Source organism: Podarcis melisellensis (assembly GCF_964234715.1).
Source record: "Podarcis melisellensis genome assembly, chromosome: 7".
Classification (NCBI taxonomy): Eukaryota; Metazoa; Chordata; class Lepidosauria; order Squamata; family Lacertidae; genus Podarcis; species Podarcis melisellensis.
The window spans coordinates 86,226,848-86,246,642 of NC_138539.1; the positions used below are offsets into that span (position 1 = coordinate 86,226,848).

The 19,795-nt window shown below is 48.6% G+C and overlaps 1 protein-coding gene across 3 annotated transcripts in view; it reads left to right on the forward strand.

Annotated features, from left to right (window-relative positions):
- The window catches only part of ARAP3 (ArfGAP with RhoGAP domain, ankyrin repeat and PH domain 3), a 37,673-nt gene that overhangs the window by 11,655 nt on the left and 6,223 nt on the right, over positions 1 to 19,795 (forward strand). For all 3 annotated transcript variants that reach the window (XM_081917707.1, XM_081917706.1, XM_081917708.1), the window contains 22 exons: positions 1,405 to 1,592; positions 2,093 to 2,199; positions 3,282 to 3,481; positions 4,321 to 4,406; positions 4,994 to 5,176; positions 5,428 to 5,581; positions 6,052 to 6,183; positions 6,269 to 6,422; positions 8,901 to 9,003; positions 9,542 to 9,740; positions 9,958 to 10,021; positions 11,675 to 11,838; positions 12,250 to 12,462; positions 13,921 to 14,026; positions 15,022 to 15,169; positions 15,273 to 15,341; positions 15,908 to 15,982; positions 16,356 to 16,470; positions 16,783 to 16,911; positions 17,853 to 17,986; positions 18,598 to 18,680; positions 18,942 to 18,977. In XM_081917707.1, coding sequence (XP_081773833.1) covers positions 1,405 to 1,592; positions 2,093 to 2,199; positions 3,282 to 3,481; positions 4,321 to 4,406; positions 4,994 to 5,176; positions 5,428 to 5,581; positions 6,052 to 6,183; positions 6,269 to 6,422; positions 8,901 to 9,003; positions 9,542 to 9,740; positions 9,958 to 10,021; positions 11,675 to 11,838; positions 12,250 to 12,462; positions 13,921 to 14,026; positions 15,022 to 15,169; positions 15,273 to 15,341; positions 15,908 to 15,982; positions 16,356 to 16,470; positions 16,783 to 16,911; positions 17,853 to 17,986; positions 18,598 to 18,680; positions 18,942 to 18,977 — 2,842 coding nt within the window. The remainder of the gene's footprint in view (positions 1 to 1,404; positions 1,593 to 2,092; positions 2,200 to 3,281; positions 3,482 to 4,320; positions 4,407 to 4,993; positions 5,177 to 5,427; positions 5,582 to 6,051; positions 6,184 to 6,268; positions 6,423 to 8,900; positions 9,004 to 9,541; positions 9,741 to 9,957; positions 10,022 to 11,674; positions 11,839 to 12,249; positions 12,463 to 13,920; positions 14,027 to 15,021; positions 15,170 to 15,272; positions 15,342 to 15,907; positions 15,983 to 16,355; positions 16,471 to 16,782; positions 16,912 to 17,852; positions 17,987 to 18,597; positions 18,681 to 18,941; positions 18,978 to 19,795) is intronic.

The following is a 19,795-nucleotide window of genomic DNA, read 5'->3' on the forward strand; positions in this document are numbered from 1 at the left end:
TGAACCCCAGCAGAGAGCACCCGCTCTCTTATTTTTATGTTTCAAATATTTGTACACACACACACCCTTGTGATCCTGTTCACTGCCCACAATTTGCCCTTTTCACTTGACTCGGTTGAGAGAAGGAGAGCGGCCTGTAGCTCTAGCAAGAGCTGTCTGACAATGGAAGGGACTCCCTCAGGAGGTGGAGACTCTAGTTCCTTGGAGGTTTTTAAGCAAGGGTGCTTTCCATGATTCATTCGTTCAGACCCCTGGCTCTCACTTGTGGGGTGCCTCAGGGTTCTGTCCTCTCCCCCATGCTTTTTAATATCTACATGCAGCCTCTGGGAGAGATCATCAGGGGGTTTGGGCTGAGTGTTCATCAGTATGCGGATGATACCCAGCTGTACCTCTCTTTCAAATCAGAACCAGTGAAGGCAGTGAAGGTCCTGTGTGAGTGCCTGGAGGCGGTTGGAGGATGGATGGTGGCTAACAGATTGAGGTTGAATCCTGACAAGACAGAAGTATTGTTTTTGGGGGACAGGGGGCGGGCAGGTGTGGGGGACTCCCTGGTCCTGAATGGGATAACTGGAGGTCCTGAAGGACCAGGTGTGCAGCCTGGGAGTCATTTTGGACTCACAGCTGTCCATGGAGGTGCAGGTCAATTCTGTGTCTGGGGCAGCTGTCTACCAGCTCCATCTGGTACACAGGCTGAGACCCTTCCTGCCCGCAGACTGTCTTGCCAGAGTGGTGCATGCTCTAGTTATCTCCCTCTTGGATTACTTCAATGCGCTCTGCATGGGGCTACCTTTGAAGGTGACCCGGAATGTACAACTAATCCAGAATGCGGCAGCCAGACTGGTGACTGTGAGTGGCCGTTAAGACCATATTACACCAGTCCTTAAAGACCTACATTGGCTCCCAGTACATTTCCGAGCACAATTCAAAGTGTTGGTGCTGACCTTTAAAGCCCTAAACAGCTTTGGCCTAGTATACCTGAAGAAGCATCTCCACCCCCATCATTCAGTCCAGACACTGAGGTCCAGTGCTGAGGGCCTTCTGGCAGTTCCCTCCCTGCGAGAAGTGAGGTTACAGGGAACCAGGCAAAGGGCCTTCTCGGTAGTGGCACCCGCCCTGTGGAACGCCCTCCCATCAGTTGTCAAAGGAAGAAACAACTATCAGACTTTTAGGAGACATCTGAAGGCAGCCCTGTTTAGGGAAGTTTTTAATGTCTGAAGTTTTATTCTGTTCTTAATGTTCTGTTGAAAGCCTCCCAGAGTGACTGGGGAAACCCAGCCAGATGGGCGGGATAGAAATTGTTGCTGCTGTTGTTGTTGCTGCTGCTGCTGCTGTTGGTGGTGGTGGTGTTGCGTGTGTCAATTCCTACTGAAACTTTACTCTGGCCTTTGGCAATTGCCCCTGCAGCTCAGCGGAATGAGTGGTGTACCGCCTTGCAGCAGAGAGTGGCTGAGCAGCGGCTGCTGTGTCCCCGGCCGTGCCTCAGTGGCACCACTCATCTCCAAAAATCTGGGCACCTGGAGCTCAAAGGCTACAAATCCAAGCTATATGTGGTGCTTGTCCTGGCTGAGATGTGGCTATACAAAAGTGAACAGGTGAGCACCAGAGCCTTTCAGCAGTCAGAAGCCCAGTCTAGAGAACTTTCTGAACCTCCCTAAATACTTTTGAAACAGATTTTTTGCTGCTGTGCCTAACGTAGGAATTCGGAGGAGCAACTTGGGGCCACTCTATGTTTTTTCTGCTCCTCGGACTTGATAAACTGGGGAAAGAGGTGACCTTTTGGCTTTGAGGGCTTTCCTTGGGCGGAATTGGAAGGAGAAGGATCCTTGCTTCTCCATTAGTAGAATAAATAGTATTGTGTCTGATAATGGGATTGGGATGATGTCAGCATTGAGGATTTAACTGAAGATTTAAAGCTGTTGGAAGAACAAGTTAGCAGTCAGCATTTCTAAATGAAAGAAATGGAAGGAAACATGTTTTGGCTACTTTTTATGGCTTTTGCTTTTGTCAGGGATAGAGCTGTAAATCTGTAATGGGAACATCACTGTGGCTATAAACTGAAGTCTGATTATTATTGTACCAATTTCACCCACAGTTCTTTAAAATGGGCATTGCCATCTGCCTCATTGAGATGCATGGCGCCACCATCCGAGAAGCCAAAGGCCGCACCTTTGAGCTCATCACCCCATTCAAAATCTTCAGGTAAGACACATTGGTGTTACAAAGTGGGCCATCCACATGCTGAAGAATTGCATGCTGGGTAGAACCAGCCTTAAGCACTGGCATGACTGAGCTCCTGCCAGGCCAACAGCCCAGCAAGACCCACTGCAGATCCTAGAAGCTGGGCCAGTCTCCCATTTCTACATAGAGGTGCCTGGCAGCAGGAGAACAAACAAGAGTGCAAGAGCACCCCACTGCCTCCTCCATGTATACCTTCCAATGAGAAATGGAAGGTTGTCCCCAGAGAGCCCTGCAGCACCACGAGGCATTGAGCAATGACTCTTCCACTCTTCTTAGCCATTGGAGCACAAGGAAGTCTTGCTCCACCACTGCTAGGTGCTCCACGCATGAGAAAATGGCAACTTGCCCCATAGACAACATTGTTGGGCATCTGGGAGAGCTTTCCTTCCTTGTGACACCTGGAAGGAGCACAGCAGCCAGCCTCATGGGCTTCCCAGAGGGGGAGGTTTTCTGCCTCACTTCCTTCAAGTGCATAGCCCTATAGGAAGTAGGAACTTGTTTCAGAAGCCCTCTTGGCAGGGGCCTCAGGGCAAACACAAAGGTTTCCACTGAAAGCAAGGAAGGAAGGATAAAAGTAGCAGCTTTCTTGTGCTCCAAGGAACACGAGGGCATTGCTACTTTACTCTGTCCTGGAAACTGAGCTTGCTGCAAAGTTCCCTGCTCCATTGCCTGGAAGGTGTAGAGTACCAGCTCCATCATGCTTCACTCCCTCCATCAGAGCCCTGGAATTTTTTGTGGTGGCTGGAGATGGAGGCATGATGGAAGGTAGGCAATCCTGTGTCCAGGAGCTCCCCCAAACATGATGCCAACACCCCACCTGCTCAGGTATCTGAAAAGGGCAGGGTATTGTTCTCTCAGGACATGGGGAGGGTTTGGGAGAAACTGCAGAGGGACTGCAGTTTATTTAATGTCAACCTTGGCTGTGTCTGGAGCAGAAGCAGCAGCCCATTGGGGCTCTGGGTGTTGCAAGCAGAATGTTTGTGGCATTGCAGGGTGTTTTCTGGGAAGACAGAACCTGCAGTGTTAGATCTGTGTTCCCTTAGTTTTGGAGCAGAGTCTGAGCGAGAGAAGAGGGAGTGGATGGAGGCCCTGCAGAACTCCATTGCTGAGACACTCTATGACTATGAGGTGGCTGAGAAGATCTGGTCTAACAAAGCCAACAGGTTCTGTGCCGATTGTCGCACCTTGAGCCCAGACTGGGCTTCCGTCAACTTGTGTGTGGTGATCTGCAAGCAGTGTGCAGGCAAGTGCATCTGTGTGTTGTTGTGCACCTTCCCATCTGCAAGATGGTGTGGATGAGAGAGTGGATGAGGATGTCTTCGTTATATGAGGATATGCAGGAGGAGAGATGGAGGAGAAGGCCGCTCCATACCTCTGGTGGCAGGCCAGGACTAGGCATTCTGCAACTGGAAGCAGTACCAAAATGTGAGTCCCACAACCTAAGCTACAACAGATTTAGTGACTCTGACAGTATGCCTGAGGCCAGAGCAGCGTCTAATCACCCACTCAACCGAGTTTTAAGTGCTTTAGGTAAAGGGACCCCTGACCATTAGGTCCAGTCGTGACCCACTCTGGGGTTGCGGCGCTCATCTCACTTTATTGGCCAAGGGAACCGGCGTTTGTCCGCAGACAGCTTCCGGGTCATGTGGCCAGCATGACTAAGCCGCTTCTGGTGAACCAGAGCTGTGCACGGAAACGCTGTTTACCTTCCCGCTGGAGCGGCACCTATTCATCTACTTGCACTTTGACGTGCTTTCGAACTGCTAGGTTGGCAGGAGCTGGGACCACGCAACAGGGGCTCACCCCGTCGCGGGGAATCGAACCGCCTACCTTCTGATTGGCAAGTCCTAGGCTCTGTGGTTTAACCCACAGCGCCACCCGTGTCCCCATTTTAAGTGCTTTACACTGGAGTTAATGAGCAGCTCTGCATGAGGCTGGAGCTCAAGAGCTGCTCTCATGGCCTCGCATGCAGATGCGGCTACTTTGGGCCTGGATATGAGACTGGCCCTCTCCGCCACCTGCAGCTGCATCGCATGTGTGTCATATGAAGTTTATGCTTTTATAGCCTCCCTGCTTCCACAGGTCAACACCGGAGCCTGGGCTCCAGCATTTCAAAGGTCCAGAGTCTGAAGCTGGACACAAGCATCTGGAGCAATGAGATGGTTCAGGTACGAAGCCTTTCCTTGAGGGCCCAGAAACGGGGAAAAAATAATAATGGTAGGGACTAGGTAAAGGGACCCGTGACCATTAGGTCCAGTCGCAGATGACTCTGGGGTTGCGACACTCATCTCGCTTTACTGGCCAAGGGAGCCGGCGTACAGCTTCCAGGTCATGTGGCCAGCATGACTAAGCCGCTTCTAGCGAACCAGAGCAGCGCACGGAAATGCTGTTTACCTTCCCACCAGAGTGGTACCTATTGATCTACTTGCCCTTTGATATGCTTTTGAACTTCTAGGTTGCCAGGAGGAGGGACCAAGCAACAGGAGCTCACCCCATCGCGGGGATTCGAACCGCCGACCTTCTGATCGGCAAGCCCTAGGCTCTGTGGTTTAACCCACAGCGCTGCCTGCTAGTAGGGATCTACAGATCTAGAAGGGACTAGATCTGTAGAAATGCAGAGCACAGTTGTGGAAAGGAAGGATGGATGGATCTAGTATTAACTAGCTTAAGGTGCTCTTCTTCTTTGACTCCCTCTGGGGATCTGGAGTGTGCTCTTCCTCCAAGTTGAATGTCACCCCAACCCTCTTTATTAAAGCTATTCATCATGCTGGGGAACGAGCAAGTGAACAGGTTTTGGGCAGCGCACCTCCCGCCTTCTGAGGCCTTGCACCCCGAGGCCAGTGCTGAGCAGAGGCGAGAATTCATCACTCGCAAGTACCGCTATGGACGCTACCGCATGCCACACCCACAGTACAGCAGTCAGGAAAATATTTTGCAGGTGAGGCCATGATGTAAGTTGTTATGTATTTGGAAACCCATCCTGAGGATGCGCAGGAGCTATGAAGGGGCTGCAATTCCCACATGCGAATTTCAGGGCACTGTCCCACACAGGCAGGAGGTGGGAAGCCATTGCTGTTATCCAGAGGGCTGTTGAGCTGCCTTTCCCAGAGATTCAGACTGCAGCATCTGAAGCTGCTGTAGGAAGTCGGCTACCTTGAGTGGCTCCACTGACTGCTTTTATTTTCTCAGGCTCTGTGTGTGGCTGTGTCTGGGCCTGGACTTCTGAAGAAAATGTTGCAGTTCTTTGCAACCACCAAGGAAACTGAGGCAGGAGGTTGCGGGTTCGTTTCTAAAGCCAAGCCCTGGGGCAACAATGGGCAGGACCAGCAAGGCAATTGCCCAGGTAACCTCAGACATGTCTCTGTGTGTGTGTTTATGCAAGAGGATAAGCATTTTATCCATTTAATCACATCACATCTTTCCCAGCGGACACTCCGAAATTTCGTTGCTATGTACTTGTTTCCCGATATCAGCTCATAAAAAGTCCAGTAAGTGTGTTTAATTTTACATCACAACCTTTTACAAAAACATCAGTTTCCTTTTCCAAAACTACTCCCTGGAATTTGAAGCAAACTATAGGAGTATGAAAGCTGGTTTTGAGCAAAGACAAGCTATTATTTTTAAATGAAATTATTTGTACAGAAGATTTCACGTTTGTCAGCTATTGAATTTCCAGTCAGTTCTACAGAATGTAATCTTTGCACTTCCTACTTGCCTGCCTCCTTCACAGAATATTCTGTAGATGTGTGTTCGGTGACAATGTATGGGCATTCCTCAAACAGGATACACAAATGAATTTTGTGCATTTGATAGGCAATATCAGTGTGGAGGAATTGAGCTCAGAAGGAGTCTACAATGAGATCACACAACCTGTGGTACACCAAGGCTACTTGTACAAGGCCCCAGTTGTGACAAAAATGGCTGCCACCAAGAAGAGCAAAGAGGGTAAGTGTGAGGAAAGGGTGGGCCCCACAACCTGTGAGTCAAATGGAGTAAGGCCTTTGGCCAACGCTCTCTCTTTCTCATGTAGATTTTCAGAGAGTCTGGTGCTCACTGGAGAAGTTTTTCCTCTTCTATGAGACTGACAGGAGCTCCGAGCCCATGGGGAAGATAGAAATGGCTGATGTGATTTCACTGGGTGTGAACAGAACAGATGGGCTGGTTAGTCCTATCTCCTCAGAAAGGTATGTGAGAATATGACATGTTCAGCTCTTGTCCCCTTCCATCTCAAAGCTATCCTTAAAATGAATCATGACAGAAGTCAGGTCACATCTGTGTGGTGTGTTGCTAGTGGTGATGCCACACAGTTGCTCTCCCTGGCAGCCACCGGATGTTTCATGCTGCTTCTTGTCATTCATGTGCTACCAGAGCCATCTTTCCCATTGGTCTTAGTGGTTCGTTGCGCCAGGGCGCCGGCCTCTCAAGGGCGCCCTAGCGAGTGGGGGAGCTGCGCGACTTTGCTAGCAGCCTCCCCTTTCCCTGCATGCCCACCAACTATATAGCTGGTGGGCGTGCATCTTCCTTCCCAAGCTTCCGCAAGAGGAGAGCAATCCCCGCAGAGGCTTAGGGAGGAAGCTGCACACAGCTTCCCTCCCAAGCCTCTGCATCTGTAAAGGCAGCCCTGCTCCTGGTCGGTGTCCTCCTGCTTCCTGGCGAAAGGTGGTGCCTTCTCGGGCGCCCCGAGGCCAGAGAGCATGTCCGCCAGCACGTTTTCCTGCTTGATCACTGCCACCATCGGGGTGGTGGGGGAGGCAGAGGACATTTTCCACCGCCCTCTCCCTTGTTTTGGAGTTTCGGGGGGGGGGGCGCTGGAGGGATCTTTGCACCACTGTGCTGGATATGCTTAAGACAGCCCTGTGTGCTACTGTTGGTTTTCACAGTGCTTTGCCCTCTTCATAGTGGCTGCTCCTGCAGTAACCACAATGAAGTGAGTTACTATCATTCATGTCTCAGGTGTATAGGGCCAAATAATTACTCCATATGTCAGAGGAAACCGTGTACAACTTTCGTACAACATTGGAACCATTTAAACCTACACCTCACATAGACTCCTGTACAAGTTAAAAAGCACATAATGTAACCACCTTACTGAAGAAAATACACAGGAGAGGGTTAGCAAAAAACAACAACACAACACCACTCCCTTAAATAGACTTAACTATTCACTGCAGAGAATGCAGAAGGGAGCCACCGTGGTGTAGTGGTTAAGAGCGGTAGACTCGTAATGTGGTGAACAGGGTTCGCTTCCCCGCTCCTCCACATGCAGCTGCTGGGTGACCTTGGGCAGTCACACTTCTCTGAAGTCTCTCAGCCCCACTCATCTCGCAGAGTGTTTGTTGTGGGGGAGGAAGGGAAAGGAGATTGTTAGCCGCTTTGAGACTCCTTAGGGTAGTGATAAAGCGGGATATCAAATCCAAACTCTTCTTTGGTATCTCTTTTTTAAATATGAAAGAAATACTGGTGTCTAACCCAATGCTTTCAAGTGAGATCATGGGAAAGAAATGTCAAAAAGCAGTACACCTGCCTGATATCTTGTTTTAACAGGGCTAGGAGTTTGCAGGGAAAGCGGGAGCAGAGTGGTTCATTTAAGAAAAGTTACATCGCATAAAGACCCATCTGTTAAGGTCACATAAAGTAGCAGAAAGCGAGGACAAGTCAAGGAAAGTCAGATTCAGAGGACTGTAGCTTCGCAGGACAGCCCCCCATGAGCTCTGCTGGCCGTCCCTGTCACTCACCTCTTTTGGGATGAAGTTGCTTCAGCAAATATCTGAAGCCTTACAAAGCTTGGCAGTGCCTCTTCTGCTGTTCCCTCCCCCCCCCCAAAAAAAAACCTGGCTGTGCTCTTTGGAGGGCCTTTCTCCAGTTCTGTCACCACTTGCTTCTGTGAGGTGAATGAGAAGGAGCCACTGCTGGGAACTGGCCCTCGGAGTCTCAGGAAGGCAGAATCACACCAGTTTCCTCCTTGTGTGAGCAGCCTATGAGGCATGTCCGAGGTGTGGCCGAGCACTAACCTCCTGCAAGATGGAGGAGATCCAGGACTTCATTTCTCAAAATTTCTGTTTTATTCCTTTAAAAAGTTCCTGAATGGGATTGAGGCCACGATGCTCTGGGACAGGAGTTCAAACTTCTGCCTGCACCGTTTTCCCAATCTAAATTGTCCTCAAAACTGTTATTTTCCTTGCTGGGGAGAATCATAGAATTGTAAAGTTGGAAGGGAACTTGAGGGTCATCTACTCCAACTCCCCTGCAAGGCAGGAATCTCAGCTAAAGCACCCATGACAGATGGCCATCCAACGTCTGCTCAAAAACCTCCAATGAAGGAGAGTCCAGTGCATGCCCACTAGCAGTTCTGTGAGGCTGGGGAAGAATTTGTGTTGGGGAAATGACCAGAGGCGAAAGCACTAAGACGTCTCTATTTTAGCACAGAATCATAGAACTGTAGACAAGCGTCATCTAGTCCAACCCCCTACAATGCAGGAATCTTTTACCCAACATGTGGCTCGAACCCATGAGCCACGATTCTGAGATATTAAGAGCTTCCTGCTCTAAGCTATCCCATGCTTTATGGCCTCATGTCTTGCCTGTTCTGGCTCTGAGTAAAAGTGGAGGAATTGCTTCCCCAGGCGGCCATTCTCCATGACCCTATCATTTGCTTCAAACAGGTTCCACTTCACACTGGAACTGTACCTGAGCAGCGAGCGAGTGCAGCAGCTGGGGACTGATGGGCCAGACAGTTTGCAGTCCTGGGCCAGTGCCCTTGGCAAGGTAATGGTGTGGAGCAGTAGCATCCCATGAAAAGTGTCAAAACACTGGATTATTCATGCACCTCCAAAGAACAGGCACCACCTTCTCCTAAGACAGCCAGTCAAACTATCCTTCATTGGGGCACTCTAAGCCCAGGTCCAGAATGTGATCTCTCTTTTGTCTACCTTTGTCCCATTTATTGTTGTTGTTGCTGTTGTTGTCATTCTTTATTTCAATATTAGTCACTTGGCACTTAGGAGTCCCGAAGTGTCTCACACAGTTTTAAAAGCATAAAGCATGGCATTGGAGAAAGGAACAATTGCTATTTGGTAGATTCCTCTGCTCTGGTTTCTTGCCAAACTCATCTGCACACAGCCCTGTGCCCCATCCGTCTTCCAGTGAGGCTGTATCCTTCTGACCTGACCCTATACCATTCCTGTCCTCAAACAAGAGGTTGATGGGGCAATATCCAGCTTGCATGGTCTGGCCGACCTTTACAGGGCCTGTGCATTATCCTTTTGGCTTGCCTCTCCAGGCCTGCTTTCTTATTCCTTTGCAGTGGTTCACCCCTCTCAGCTGCCACTGCCTGCTGGGCTACGAGTTCCAGAAGGTGGGCAGACTCTGCTACAAGTCAATGTTGAATCCCAATCAGTGGCTGCAAGGTTTCTTCATCCTCCAGAAATCTCATCTCTTTATCTGCCCTGGAGAAGAGGGGGCAGCTGAGGACAGCATCAACCTGCGGCAACTTCAGGAGCTCAGTGAGTAGTCCCTGCCCTAAGAAACGAGAGAGCAGTCCCTAACTTTCAGAGCAGCCCAGATGCCAACACTAGCCTTTGAATGTTATAAACTTATTGCTTTTAGTTTTTCTGGCATGGAATGGAAGCCTCATTCAGGCTTAGCTGGGCATAGGGCTGCACCCTTCTGCATGGAGCTCTTCTCTGATTTCCCTATCCACTGCTTTTTTTCCCCTTATAGGTGTTGTTCCCCTTGCTGATGATCCAGAGAAGAAAGAGATGCTGATCCTGGTGGAGATGGGGCGGTGAGATGTGTGAGGAGGAAGGGCCCTCAGATAATTCAGCAGAGCAAAACCCAGCTTTCTTTGGGAAGATGTGGTTAGCAGCAGCAGGGACTGGCTAACAGAAACAAGAAAAGAGCATGTTAGGAGTTGAGCCTGCCTTGAAAAGCAGAGTCAGTCTGCAGCATTCTCTTCCCCTTCAGCAGCTTCCTGGTGGAGAAAGGCAACTGGCTGCATTCTAGATGCAGAGTGTGCCCTTCTCCCTTCAACTCATTCTCAGGGATTGTTATCCTGTCTGTAGGTAGACCTTCCAGTGCTACAGAGTGATTAGAAGAGCTGACACCAGCAAGAAAATCTAAAGTTATCAATCTGCCTGGTTTTGCCCACCTTGCTTGGCTCCTATTTCAGAGCCAATGAGGAGGACGATAGCTTGCAAAACCTTCACAGACAAGGAAGTGCCTAAAAACTACTGGTTCGGGAGCAAATGCCACCAGTAACTGGTGTCGCCAGTAAGTGATGATTGACACTTCTTGGGGATGAAGCAGGCCCTGAGCTATGACTCCTTACTTTCAACTTCCTCCTGCTCTTCCTACAAATCCACCACTCCTACAAAATGGAGATGGCTGCCAGTCGCTGCTGATCCAGCAGCAGTTCCAGTCCAGTTCAAGCTACACCTGAGCAGTGAGTGGTTCAAACACCTTCATAAGGTCAGGTAGAAGGCCTGTGGTCCCTTGTATTGCCACAATTACTTTTCTTCCGCACTGTCCAGGCATGGCCTGCACTTTTAAGTTCCATGTCCAAGTGCCCCCCGTTTTTGCACCAAAGTTTCCCTGTGAAAACCCGCTCTTTAAAGCTGAATTGGAGCAAACAGCAATCTGCAGAAAACTCAAATTGACATCCACTCCAATTCAGCTTTAAAGAGCGGGTTTTTGCAAGGAAAGCTCAGCCCCCCCCCCCAAAAAAAAACCCATGCTCAGACATAGAGCATTAAACTGCATGACCTGTGCCTGGAAAAAGCAGGGTGAAAGGTAAGTGTGTCCCCAGAGTTCCTGACAACTGATACAGAGCTCACTGCCTTGGCTGTCCCCACCTCAGCATCCATGCCTGGGAATAGCTTCGCCCATCTCCCTGTTATTCTGCCAATTTCCCTGCATCCAGCAAGCAGAGAGGAGCAAGATCTAGGATATGTCTGATTTTAAAACAACTATACTCTGCGCCAAAAAGAAGAGTTAGTGGCAAGCAGGGGAGTGGGGAGGAAACAGTGTTAAATTATTGTGCTGTAGAGGACATTATTAAAGGAGTGTTAGTAATAAGGGGGTGGGGGTGGGAGTAATATCCAGAAAATAGAGGGTTGTGATGGAGGCAATGAATTGGGCTTGAGTGTGGCAGGGGGACGGGTATGTAGTTCTGAGAACAGTAGACCTAAAGAAAGAAAACCCCAAGTAAGAAAGAGTGGCATCGTGCTGGACATGGAGAGAACTATTGCACTCATGTCCTGCCTGTGGACTTCCTTAGAGGCAACTGGTTGGCTGCTGTGAGAACAGGATGTTGGACTGAAATGGGCCTTTGCTCTTGTCCAGGAGGGCTCTTCTTGCACTCCTAGGTCTGGCCCAAACTCTAGAGACAGGTGCCACCCTCCTCGCCTACCAGTCGCACTCATTCTGTGTTCTGTTTTAGGACATTCTGTCTCCAAGGAGCGTCGCGGCTGGACTTCTCCGCATGGTGCGCAGCTATTCAGGCTTCAGCGGGGGGGCAAGGGAATGCTCTGCGTGACCAGCAGCTCAGCAGGAGTGGCATCCCCATCATCGTGAACAGCTGCATTGCCTTCATCACCCAGTACGGTGAGTCCCTCAGGGGCTCTTCCCATCGGCCAAAAGTCAATATTCTACTGGGAGCCAACACATCAGTGGCCACCCACCACTAAAAACAACATGGGGAATTTACCTGAAAATGGTTGAAGGAGGTTTTAAGGAGTGAAAGGGTCATACAGTCTCCATTATCTTCTCTTTGCTGGTCTTCTACTCAATATTGCAGCATCTGAGGCTGCTTTGTGTAAAAGAAAACTGAGCATTGTGTATAATATGAGTCCCACTATCGTGCAATGCATATAAATCAGTTGCAACTTTTCCTTCCCATTTCCTGCCTGGGATCTCCTTGCTGATTTTTCATATAACAACTGCAAAGACACAGCCCTTAGGTGCCTTTTCTTTCACTGGACTACCTTTCTCTCATTTCCCCTTCTCCTCCATCAGGGCTACAACATGAAGGCATTTATCGGAAGAATGGAGCTAAGTCTCGAATCAAGACTTTGATGGAGGAGTTCCGACGGGATGCTCGAAACGTCAAACTGCGCATCAGTGACAATTTCATTGAGGATGTGACAGACGTGCTGAAGAGGTTTTTCCGGGAGCTGGAGGATCCTGTTTTCACCACATACCTGCACCCTCAGTGGAAGGAGGCGGCAGGTACCAGCCTTCCTGTGATGCTGCTCCCTTATACGCCAGCAAGCAGCTGAAGCCTCCTTTCACTCCTTAGATCCCAACTGCAGTGGGACAACTTTTGGAGTTACATACAAAAAGCTTTGCTCACTGCAGGGATACATTCGAGCCACGACAGAAGTTGTCTTCCAGTGCCATATCCCGTGAATTCTATGATGTTAAGAAAAACAAAACTGAGAGTCTGCCTACATGTGACCCTAACAAACTGATGTGCTTTTAAAAATTAAATGCCAGCTTTTTCAGGGCATGGGGGTGTCAAGATTGTAACATGCAGGGAGGAGAGAAGGGGAGCTTTAAGTCTTTGGCCCTGGCTGCAGTCTCCATGAAATTCACCTCTTACACACACAGAGAGAGCAAGAAAGCTTAAGAGAAAAGCTTCATTTGGTTCTAAAGGGAACTTTCCCCCTAATGCTACTTGCCATGCTGGGCAGGTGGCTTTCACAGAGATTGTGGCTACAGCTAGAAACCTTTCCTCCCTGCATGCTATATCCTGGATAACAATCCCCACACAACAGAATTGCTAATCACCTGCAATTGGGCTTGTCACCCAAGAAAGCCAGTGCCAATGAGAATGGTTGGTACTGAACTAGATTGGCCAAATAGACAACCTGATTTGGAAAATAGAGTTAACTTTTAAAAAAAATCACAGCCAAGCATTCCTTGTACAGTGGTGCCCCGCAAGACGAATGCCTCGCAAGACAGAAAACCCGCTAGATGAAAGGGTTTTCCGTTTTGGAGGCGCTTCGCAAAACGAATTTCCCTATGGGCTTGCCTCGCAAGACGAAAAAGTCTTGCAAGTTCCTTCGGGTTTTTTCCCCTTTCCCCCCCTTTTCCTAAGCCCCTAAGCCGCTGATCAGCTGATCAGCTGATAACCCGCTTAACAGCTGATCGCTAAAAGCTGCTAAACCGCTAATAGCGCTAATCCGCTAAGCTGTCAATGGGCTTGCTTCGCAAGACGAAAAAACCGCTATACGAAGAGCCTCACGGAACGAATTAATTTCGTCTTGCGAGGCACCACTGTACCAAGTTGCTCAGGAAGAAAAGCTCTGTTGCATACTAAAGATCTCCCCAATTGCCAGAAAAGGTTCCCTTCTTTTTTGGTGTTCTTCTTGCTTGTATACAGCCCAGTATCTATTGATATAATTCAAGCAGAAGAATGTATCAAAAACCATCTGAAGCAGCACATGTTGACCTGGGAGGCCAGGGTTCAAATCTCCACTCAGCCATGAAGTTTTCTGCCTCTGTGGCTAATCTGCCTCTTAGGGATGTTTGGAGGATAAAACAGGGAGGGATAGAACCATATATGCTTTTTGGAGGGAAGGTGGGATATCAATGTAATAAATAAGTAAAGTAATAAAACAGAACATATTATAATATTTAGATTGTATGTTTACCAAAGTTTAATTCTATGCTACTTCCTTTCAGCAATCTCCCAGAAGTCCCACAGATTGGAGCGATACAAGGAGCTGATAAGCCGCTTGCCCCGCCTCAATGGCCGGACCCTGGCTGCTCTGATTGGCCACCTGTACCGGTCAGTCTACACTCACCCTCAGTGGCCTCCGCAAAAATATCAGTCTTTGCTTCCCAGAGCTCCTGTGGAAGATGTTCTGTTTAGAACAGAAAACACCTTTCAGACCCTGGATTTAAAATCAGGGAAATGGTGCCAGGAAGGATTAAGTCCCCCTCCTGTAGTTCCACAGTCCCCGTCTAAATTCCTTCCCCCTTCACCACTCTGGTTGCTTTTAAGTCCTAAGAAAAGATGGCACACCTGGATGACACAACGCACAATGGTGATGTGCATGATGAGAGATCAGAGGCTGCTAGGATTTCCCTGGCTGGAAGAGTGGTGGACACTTTCTAGTTGAGTTCCCTCTTCCAGGGTTAGCAAACCAATCCAGTGCATAGTTCTTCTGCAGGCTGCTTTTCTTTGACAGCCCAGCTTCTACTTACCAACTTTGAATGCTTTGCTGTGGCATTGGTCTGTTGATATCAGGACATGGAGAACCACCTAAAAGTTGCTTAACGAAATCCATGCAGTTCTTCCCACTCTCCCTTCCAACATACTCATTCAATCCATAATGGGGTGGGGGGAATGTGCATGGACTGAAAAATACCCCCTCAAAAAATATGTTTGTGTCCTATCAAGCAGTTAACCTTTTGAGTAACATCCCCGGCTTCCCCCACCCCTGCTTGACTCACATGTTGGAAGTGGAGAAATTGAGAAAGTTATGCTCCATTTCATTCTGCTCTCCAGACTTCAAGGAAGATGTTGGGAGAGATGGGAAAGCGTCAAAGTAAAGCAGATACTGCATGCAGCCTTCTGATCCACTTGTGGAGGAAGGACATCAGAGATATAGGAGATAGAAGGGAAGCAGCAGAGGGGGACACGTCTGCACATGGGGCAGATTGGTGGATATATGCAAACATGGCTACCAGAATGCCCCTTGCTTGGAAGAGTGCCAGCCATGGAAGCTCCTCCGCTCACTCCTGCAGGTACTCACGGCCTTCTCTCATTTGATATCGCAGGGTTCAGAAATGTGCTGACCTCAACCAGATGACCACCAAAAACCTAGCTCTGCTCTTTGCACCCAGCCTCTTCCAAACGGATGGAACGGGGGAACATGAAGTCAAGGTGATGGAGGAACTGATTGACAACTATGTTCCTATCTTCAATGTGAGTCGCCTGCCTCTTCACCCAACTGCTCTCCCTGTTACTTCACAGTAGGCCTCTGCCTTTTTGCATCCATGCTAACTGCATTGCTTCTCCTGCCCTGTAGATAGAGGAAGACCAGGTGTTGCAGATGGACCTGGAGAACAGTTTGATTACTACCTGGAGGGATGTCCAGGTATTGCAGTTTCGCTTGCCCATCCTTTTGGCATGTTGCCCAGCAGATATGTAGGCAACCACAGCAGCCCAAGAGACATTATGCGAGGGCTGGGATCCATGAGGATTCATGAAGGCTCCTGATTCTGTGTGGTTAGCATCCCCTTCAGACAAATCTTCACTGTAGCCTAGTAAAAATAATACTTAATGTTTGTGGGTGGTCTGAAATGCTGAACATTTAAGATCTTGTCACAGAAAAGTCCCTGTTCCACATGCTCACACAACAACCCACACACACTGGCTGTACCACCAGAAGGGTCTCCTCCACAGACTCTGCAGATCTTGGGAAAGGCACTCCTTCAGGTGTTTAGGCCCCAAGTCATTTAGGGAATTCTAGTCCAAAGTTTACACCTTGAATTGGGCAAGGTAGCAAACCAGCAGCCAGTGCAATTTCTGCAGGACTTGTGTTGCATGGTTAACTCTAGGTGTATCTCTCAGAACCCTCACATCTGCATTTTGCACCATCTTCAAGGGTATCCCTTTACAAGTAGCCTAAACAGAATTATCCCCTCACCTTACTCCCTACAGCTCTCACAGGCTGGTGATATCATCCTTGAGGTTTACCTAGAGCAGAAGAACCCTGACTGCTGTGTCACACTTAAGGTGAGCAACAGTCCTCTCAACAGCCACTGTCCCTTGGTGTCACTGGGTAATATGGGACTGAGGTCACTGGCTTTTTTCACAGAGGTGGAGAGATCAGCCCATGAAAGGCTGCTTGTGTGAGGAAATCCACTGGAGTGGCCAGAACCACGGAGCTGCCCCTGGGTGTGATGGAGGGGCTCTCAGCTCTAACAGAGACACAGAAATGCCCTTGTACTTCATGGCCAATTTCCAACTCTATGCTGAAATGCATTAACTGATTGCATGATTTGTGTATAATGTTCTAAAGTCAGACTCTGCACGTTTACTTGACCACATGCTGACATTCCTGCCTCTGGGTTGGCTGACTGAACTGTGCTTGCTCATCACCTCGCAGGTGTCTCCCGTAATGAGAGCAGAAGAGCTGTCCAATCAGGTTCTGGAGATGCGAAATGTGGCACCCAGCCTGGACATCTGGCTTACCTTTGAAGTCTTAGAGAATGGGGAACTAGGTAAGCAGATGATACCTTTGTTGGGTCTGTGTGCCAGGAGAGCTGTAGAGGTTTTTCAGAGTTTCACAGATGTGTCCAAGACATTCTTTTATTTATTAAAATAATTACATTAAAAAGGCCCACCCCTTGCTTAACAATAATTACATTAAAATACAGCTTTAGAATATGTCCCTAGGGTTTTCATGCCACACACATGAAACTTGCACAAAATCCTTGACCCTCTGATAACAATTATTATTGTGAATGCTCTTCCCGCTCCCTGAATCTGGTCTCTGGACATGCATTGGACTCTTTCTGTCCCTTGTTTTTCAGAGCGCCCCCTGCACCCCAAGGAGAAAGTCTTGGAGCAGGCCCTGCAGTGGTGTAAGCTGACCAAACCCAGCTCTGCTTATTTGCTGGTGAAGAAGGTTCCCATTAGGGAAGGCAGCTGCCTCTTCACAGGTGAGTGAGCATGCCCTTCTCACGTAGCCCAGCTTGTTGGTGCCCTGCAAACAAGCAAGTCAGCCCCTGCTCACTTTTGCGATACAGTGGTAGAGTCTGGGGCTCTTAGCCAGGGTAGCAGGACTGAGAAATTCTGCTTGAAATTCTGCAGAGTTGTGGCCAATCAGAGGAAAAAATGCTGGTCTCAATGGGTCAGATATTTGTACAAAGTTATTTTATGGAGGGACTGTAGCTCAGAAGTAGAGCATATGCTTCTTACCAGAGTCCCCAGGTTCAATCCTCACTTTCTCCAGTTAAAGGATCTCAGGTAGCAAATGATGTGAACGATCTCTGTGCAAGACCCTGGAGAGTTTCTGCCAGTCAAAGTGGAGCACTGTGCTTGGTGGGCCACTGGTTTGTTGGTGCCCTGCAAACAAGCAAGTCAGCCCCTGCTCACTTTTGCGATACAGTGGTAGAGTCTGGGGCTCTTAGCCAGGGTAGCAGGACTGAGAAATTCTGCTTGAAATTCTGCAGAGTTGTGGCCAATCAGAGGAAAAAATGCTGGTCTCAATGGGTCAGATATTTGTACAAAGTTATTTTATGGAGGGACTGTAGCTCAGAAGTAGAGCATATGCTTCTTACCAGAGTCCCCAGGTTCAATCCTCACTTTCTCCAGTTAAAGGATCTCAGGTAGCAAATGATGTGAACGATCTCTGTGCAAGACCCTGGAGAGTTTCTGCCAGTCAAAGTGGAGCACTGTGCTTGGTGGGCCACTGGTTTGACTCAGTGTAAGGCTGCTTCGTTCAGATTCATCACAGAATCTCAAAGCTGAAAGGAGCCACGACTTGTCTGTTATTTGGCCTCTGAGTGCTGGCTCCATAATTCCACCGCCCTGAACATTGTTAGGCAGCAGTGCCTTGCTGAGTGTAAACCTCTCCGCCAATGTTCCCATTTCCTTGCAGGTGCTAAACGCGAGAGCCCCAAATGTGGTCTGCTGAAGTGCCGTGAGGAGTTGCCCAAACTCCTGGGCAACAAGTTTCAGGAGCGCTACTTTGTCATCAGGGACCGCAAGTTGCTTTTACTGAAAGAGAAACGGGTACAGCAACCCAACTAATACGTTTGTTTATTTTAAAATGTCACATCCTGCCCTAGCTTGTAAAAAGCAGCCCAATACAACTTCCAAAAAACAATGATTAAAGCAAACCAGCAATAATCACTCTTTAGGTTTGGTTGTAAGTTGCTTTGTCACCAACAAATTTAATAATAATTGAGGGCTACTGGTTTTTTGGCTGCCATTTTCTTGGTATACTTGGTACCCTCTCATTAGCTAAAAAGCATCATGTATTTCACAAAGACTAAATGATCCTCTGTACGAATCCTTCCTTCATCCCAAAGGTAGACTCTCGTTATTACAGATTTCAAGGAGTGGTCCTTCCATCCTTTTGCCCCAAACCACACAACTGTAGGATACCCATAGGGCCCTGAAGATCTGTTTTAGTAGAAGGGAGTCCCTTTGTCTCTCCAGCTTCCTTTTTGTCTCTTTCCATCCAACCTCTCTCAGAAAGGCAGCATCTCCCCCTTCCATTGCCCAGTTAATTAACCCCAAATAGCAGGTAAGAGTTCTGCCCTTCCTTTATATTTTGGGAAAGCTAATAATGCCTTATGCCTTTGGAATGATGATGGCACCTTCCGGTTCTCTATCCTCAGAGTGCTAAGCCAGAGCGGGAATGGATGCTAGACGTGGCCAAGGTTTACATGGGGATTCGAAAAAAGCTGAAGCCCCCTTCACAGTAAGTGACTACGGGATCCCATTGAATTTGGGTTGTGGGGGAGACGCCTGGCCTGCAGGCCAGACTTGAACCACCAGACCTCCTGGTCTGGCCTACGAGGTCATTTTGGCCAGCAGTTGCACTTGTTGTCCTATATGACATGGGAACTTGGGAAGCGCTGCCCCCTTTGAACTTTGACAGGTGTCCGTCGCCTGATGTAATTATGACATCAGATGAATGACAGCAGGTGATTGTCTCACTCTGTATCCATCTCTGCTACAGGTGGGGTTTCACTCTGGTTCTAGAAAAGCAGCAACTGTGAGTATCCTTTCTATGTTGCTTTGTTCTTTCAGTGTGAGGAGATGAGCTATTCCTCCCGCTTTCCCTCCCTTCCTCCCTCTGCCCCAGGGCTTTTCTCTTCTCAAGCACTGCATGGGACAGGGTGGAAAGAGCCTGTCACAATGGGACTGCCTCTGATGCATGAATGTGACTATAGTCCACAAATGGCATCCCAACGTCCATATTAAAATGGCAGGTGGTGTACCACCCACTTTCTGTTCAGCCTGAGAGTGCAGTTGCTCAGGGATGCACCAAAGGGCTGCTTCCATCACTCGTGAGGGCAGTTCACTGGCTAAGACCAGCCGTGTCTGGCTACTGCTCACAGCTCCCATGCTCATCAGGCAGCATTAGGGAAGAAAAGAAACATGAATTGAAGGTGACATTGTCCTGTTCACTGCCTCCTTTTGGAATCTGTTGTAGCATAACTGGACAAACGTGGAGAGATTCAGGTGCAAGCCTTTCCCTCACAGGTTTCAAGTATCTGAAGAAGTGTGCATGCACACGAAAGCTCATACCAAGAACTTAGTTGGTCTTTAAGGTGCTACTGGAAGGAATTTTTTTTGTTTTGACTATGGCAGACCAACACGGCTACCTATCTGTAACAGGTTTCAAGTAGGAATTACAAATCCTCCAATCCTAATCTTGATGGCTGTGGGTTGCAGCAGCTGAATGAAACTTCCATAGTCAGAGACAGCAAAGCCCCTGAGATTCTGGGGACAAAAGAACAGTGGGTGGTCCATGCCCTATCATTTAACTTAAGAAGGCATCTGTCTGGCCATTGGTGGAAATAGAATGCA